General features: G+C 39.1%; 1 protein-coding gene across 1 annotated transcript; it reads right to left on the reverse strand.

Annotated features, from left to right (window-relative positions):
* Nucleotides 1-1,073: 1,073 nt before the first annotated feature.
* LOC141051676 (olfactory receptor 1N1-like) lies at nt 1,074-1,968 on the reverse strand. The gene has a single exon (XM_073548673.1). It carries the CDS (start codon nt 1,966-1,968, stop codon nt 1,099-1,101), a length of 870 nt encoding a protein of 289 aa, XP_073404774.1. The 3' UTR covers nt 1,074-1,098.
* Nucleotides 1,969-5,714: the final 3,746 nt, after the last annotated feature.

The raw sequence follows: 5,714 nt of genomic DNA on the forward strand, positions 1-5,714 counted from the left end.
TGAAACGAAAATAGACCTGCAAGGAAGAATGGCAGAGGATCCCCAAATCCAGGTGTGAAAAACATGTTGCATCATTCCCAAGAAGATTCATGGCTGTACTAGCCCAAAAGGGAGCTTCTACTCAATACTGAGCAAAGGGTCTGAATACTTATGACCATATGATATTTCAGTTTTTCCTTTTTAATAAATTAGCAAAAAATTTCTACATTTCTGTTTTTTTCAGTCAAGATGGGGTGCAGAGTGTATATTAATGAGAAAAAAGGAACTTTTTTGAATTTACCAAATAACTGCAATGAAACAAAGAGTGAAAAATTTAAAGGGGTCTGAATACTTTCCATACCCACTGTACATCCATGATAAGAGAAAGCGAATCCAATAATTGCTAAATGCTATTGAACTCACTGTGACCCATGCGTAACTGTGAACCAAAGAAGATTTTTTTTTCCCTTGGTGAGCCAAACATTCATCAAAAGTACTAATGCACAAGCCCTGTGCTAGTCAACAGTTTTATTAGCAACTTTTACTTTTCTTTTAAGACTTCTTTATTTGCACTTTGAAGGTGTGTCTAAGAATCTTTTTTATGAGTAATTCTTACTATACTTAACACAAATTCATCAATGACGGTAATTTGTACCCAAAATGCTGATCGTTTGTACCCAAAAAATGAAAGGTGATGTCCAACATATCAAAAGTATTTTGGGAAAGGCAAGAAAGTTTGCAAATAATAAAAGAAGGTATAATCACTGGCTCTAACCCTGCAACACCAGTTTAGGCTTCTCTCTGTAGTCAAATGACCATTGAGGATTGTGATTACTTGCAGAAGTCAGACGATTCAACCAGGACATCTTCCAATGAAAAGCAGATAATGTCCCATTCCAATCACCTGACTGATACAGCCAATTTCTTGCATCAGTAGTTAAATTATTGAAGAATAGGATGTCATTGTTTAATGGTCATGAAGACAAATCTCATAGAGATCACCGGAACAACCTGTAGTGGAGCCACTCTTACTAATTTTATGCAAATGTGCATTCAGTGGTTTACAAAAAAGTAGGTGTCAAAAGTGGAAATAGTCTCTAAGGTTTTCTTCTTTCTGATTTATCTGGTGAGATTGAAGCAGGGAAACTTCCTTTTCATAGACTCCTTCACATCTTTGTTCTTTAAGCTGTAGATCAGTGGATTGAGCATGGGGACAATAGCTGTGTTGAACAATGCAAAAAGCTTCTTGGAGCTACTGATGGATTTTGGAGTAAGATATTGACTTCCTAGCGTGGTGTACAATAACACAACCACAGTCAGATGGGAAGAACATGTGTAGAAGGCTTTACGTCGGCCAGAGTTAGTATGTATCTTCACTATCGCTGCAATGATGAAGACATAAGGCATGAAAGTAAGGACAAATGGAGCAATGGTTATAAGAAAGAGACCCTGGTAGAAGAATAATGTTTCCAAAACTGAGGTGTCACTGCAAGTCATTTTCATTATAGGGACGATGTCACAGAAGAAGTGGTCAATTTCAATTGAGGTGTAACATTCGTAAGTAGAGAGTATCCCAACAAGTGAAATAGTTTGAAAAAAACCCAACACCCAGCAAAAAGAAGCCATGAGACCACAGGTCCTGCGGTTCATGACCATGTGGTAGTTCAAAGGCTTACAGACTGCAACATAGCGGTCATAACTCATGATTGTTAATATAAATAATTCATGACCTGCTAAGGAACCAAACATATAAGTCTGTATCATACACTCGGTAACAGGGATGGTTTTTTCTCCTGTTAGGAAGCTTAGAAGAATTCTGTGCAGAGTGATAGTCGAGCAGGAGATGTCCACTACTGATAAGTTACCCAGAAAGAAGTACATAGGGTTGTGGAGATGATAGTCCAGGCAGATCAACAGAAGTATGGTCAAGTTACCACCAAGAGTGATAAGATAAATGGCAAATACCAGTAAGAAGATCGGCACCTGCATCTCTGGTACATCTGTTATACCTTTAACAATGAAATATTTGACAGTCGTATGAGTTGAGTTCAGTTGTATGGGCATATTCCACAACCTGCAAGACAGACCTTATGGTGAATTCTTCATTCAGATCCTTTTACAGTTACATGCCTTTATTTGACTTAAATGGTATAAGCTAGCAGGTTTGGAAAATCCATTTTATAATTAAAATTTAATAGAGGGGTATCCTCCATTCAGGATCCCCATCTAAATTAATAGAGGGGTATCCTCTGATCAGGATCTCCATCTAATTTAATAGAGGAGTATCCTCCGTTCAGGATCCTAATCTATTGGCCAACGTAGGAATCAGCTACAAAGAGATTTTGCTTAGTTTCTCCTGTGATGACGCTATACACTTGAACTGTAACAGATTTACCAACAGATCTCAAACGATCGTTGGAATACTATCATGCGAACATTTCATGAAGAGCTCATCATGAATAAATAACACTTCTAGATTGTCTAACGCGCTGTCATCTTTTAAGCCCCACATACATTTTAGTTTGTTGCAGATTCAAAACCTGAAGCAAAAAAAGTGAAAAAATCTAAACCTATGAACAACAAATTAGTTTTTACAAATTAAAAGAATGGTAATGGTCTTTCAAGCGTTTTTCAGGAGTTTTTTGGATTAGGCCCAAGTCAAAAAACTCCACATATCCTTAGAAGCCAAGTACTCACATCAGTTCCATTATTGCAAGGTCCACACCATTCAATCCAGTACTTTTTTAGGTCTTTCATAGTCTTATAAGGGAGACACCTAGAAAAAAAGAAACATATTTTAGATGACCTCATGCTTTTATGGTGAGCAGAAGATGTTTTACGATTGAGGAAATACAGTGGTTTCGCAAAGATGAAAGATCACAACCAATCCAGAGGTAAGGAAGGAAGGTCTTTATTACAGAATAAAGAATTGTCAGAAATTACACACAGCAATACAACACAGTGAAGACAGAGTTAGGGCAGCGAACAGTCCCTGGACATGCAGAATGGCCAGCTTTGCTGAAGTATGTTTTATTTTTTTTTGTGTGAGTACTCACGCACGCTTTGAAGACTATGAAACTTTCTGTTAAACTGCCCATAATGTGTGTATCTGAGACAGGGACAATTTTGACCCCCCCCAATAATGAACATGGACTGAAATAACTAATGACAATCTCTTAGCAGCACTGCAGAGTATGCTAGTGTTAGAAGAAATCTAAAAACAAAAATTATGAATGACGGTCCAAAGTGGTGGAATTATAGACATAAAAAAATGATATAATATCTCACTCTTGACTTCTAGTTTGGACTTGAAGACAATTAATCCCAGGATGAAGAAGCTCAAAATCCAAAAATGCAAAGAACAAAAAATTATCTATTTTTCTTCTTTTCTCATATTTCTCCATGATCTCCTTTCTCAGATGCAATTTAAAGTGAGCTGTGTCACATGATATGCATAACTAAGTTTTATCTTTGGATCAATGATGGACCCTTATTAGGTAAAAAAACACTTGATGGTATTGATTTCTATGATAGGCTAAATGCTAATGCGGGAACACCCAGGGTGTTGCTCTTGTTGGTGGTATAGTAGCACAGTAGTCTGTAAAAGTCAGCCATTTTCATAATAGGAAACCTTAACGTCTTGGGCAAAGACATTGGACATCCACTCACATTAGAATTTAATGACCCCATGGTCGCCTCGTATGGGACTAGAGTTCCATGGGTTCAGCAGCAGAGACAGTTTTTGCAAGCCTCCAAATGATGTTGTCTCCTGCTTAACCTTTAGACCTTTAGGGCGGATATTGTGTCAGTGTTTCCGACCACCAGAGGATCTTCTAGTTGGAACAATTCAACCTAAATTGTCTCAGTCTGTCCAAAAACATCTCATTTTTGTGACATGGAAAATTTCTATTACCTTTCTAGTAGACATTTTTTACCTGATGATGCAGCTTCGGGTTAATTCTCCTCACAATTATGTTCAGCTCACAGAGTAGATACCATGAATTTATATACCGTAATACGCCATAACTGTATATTGGTCCTGTTATGAGATCTGTTATGTCTGTTATCTTTATAAATGCCATCATTTTGCTCATTAAAAGTAATGATGTCCCTTGAGAAGCCAACACTAGTTAACAATCTCATATAATGAAATAATTATGGAGTTAAACTGAACAGCTGATTTCATAGACAGATGGCATTTGCCTAAAGTAATACCTAAATCTTATTCAGTTTTAGAAATGTCTTTACAGTCCGATAATTCCACTTTCAGGGTCGGTGGAGTCTAAAATGGCGACTTTGTTAGAGATGAGTGAACTTGTTCGGAAAACGTTCACAAATTGTGTCTATTTTTTTCCCTTTTTTTGTACTGTAGTAACTTAAAGGGAACCTGTCACCCCCCAGGGCCTTTTTAAGTAAAAGAGCCACCTTCAGAAGCACTAAGGCTGCATTCTGTGAAGGTGGTTCTTATGTTTCTTATCCCTAGGAACGCTGAAATACATACTTTTATAAATTGTCAGCCATACCTCTATTGTGTCCTGGAGGTATGTTTTCTCCCCCTGTGTCAACCGCCTCAGAGCCGTCAATCATCTCCCTCTTGTGTCTGTGCGCCGCCTCCTGTGTTCCTGTTACATGCCCGGCGGCTGCACTCTGCCAACATTTCTCGGGCATGCGCCATGCGCGCTGCCTGAGAACTTACATCAGGCGATGATGTAATGATCTCGTGCCTGCATGGAGCGGAGGCCACAGATCCCGCCCCGCAGTGTGTTATGATGTATTCATACTGTGGGGCTGGGAATCTGGCACCTGCGCAGTGAAGATCTATCTCTGTGCCTGTCCCCATCTCCCTCCTCTTTCCTCTACCACAATACATCGGTACTTGAAGTGTGCATCGCAGTTCTAGACTTCCAACCCTGGGAATGTCAAGGTGTCAAAAACATTAGCAGCTGCAGTTTAAGTGACATAAGCAATTTCTGTGAGTCATTTCAAACATTTTTAGACCAGCCCATGCACCAGCAGAACAGAGTACAAGTCTGACACATCATGAACGACTTGAAAGAATCATGCAAGAGTAACTCAAGCTCAATATCCATGCCAGCATGGGCAAATTGCACCCTTTTGCATTTTGGTCTTCAAAACAGAATAGTAGCCTGAGCTTGGCTGTCACACCTCAGAGGTTTTGTCATACCAGAAGCCAGCATTCTCTCAGAAAGTGTTTTCAGCACTGGTGATGCGTCTGACTGTCCCCTGAAAGTGTAGACTGCCTAACTTTCATCAAAATGAGCAAGTCATTGATCTCCAATGACTTTTGCACCCCAGACGCAAATTGAGCAAACTAGATGATGGTATTCTTTTTATTGTCATTCACTGATTTTGCGTTATTACAGCCTGTGACACCTTTATCATGGCTACTGTGCCTGCTATTGCTACTGTTGCTGATGTTACAAACAATTTTTTAAAATGTGGAGACTCCAAGTTTAGTCTCCATCTGGTGGGTTGCCTTTAGTGGAATCTGTGTCAGAGGCCTATTACTGTATATTGTTTCTACTGTGTGGAAATTGATGACACTGTAGTGGTGTTTGACACTAATTTTATGAAATGTGGAGAATCCAAGTTGGGTCTCCATCAGGTGGGTTACCTGTAGAAGAAGGGCTCCCAGACAGGCAGGTCTGCACTTACTGTACTTTCACTCAACTATATATGTTACTATCCTTACATTTTTCTACGCGTATCAATAG

Source organism: Dendrobates tinctorius, unplaced genomic scaffold (assembly GCF_039654945.1).
Source record: "Dendrobates tinctorius isolate UK_male_01 unplaced genomic scaffold, ASM3965494v1 ptg000158l, whole genome shotgun sequence".
Lineage (NCBI taxonomy): Eukaryota > Metazoa > Chordata > Amphibia > Anura > Dendrobatidae > Dendrobates > Dendrobates tinctorius.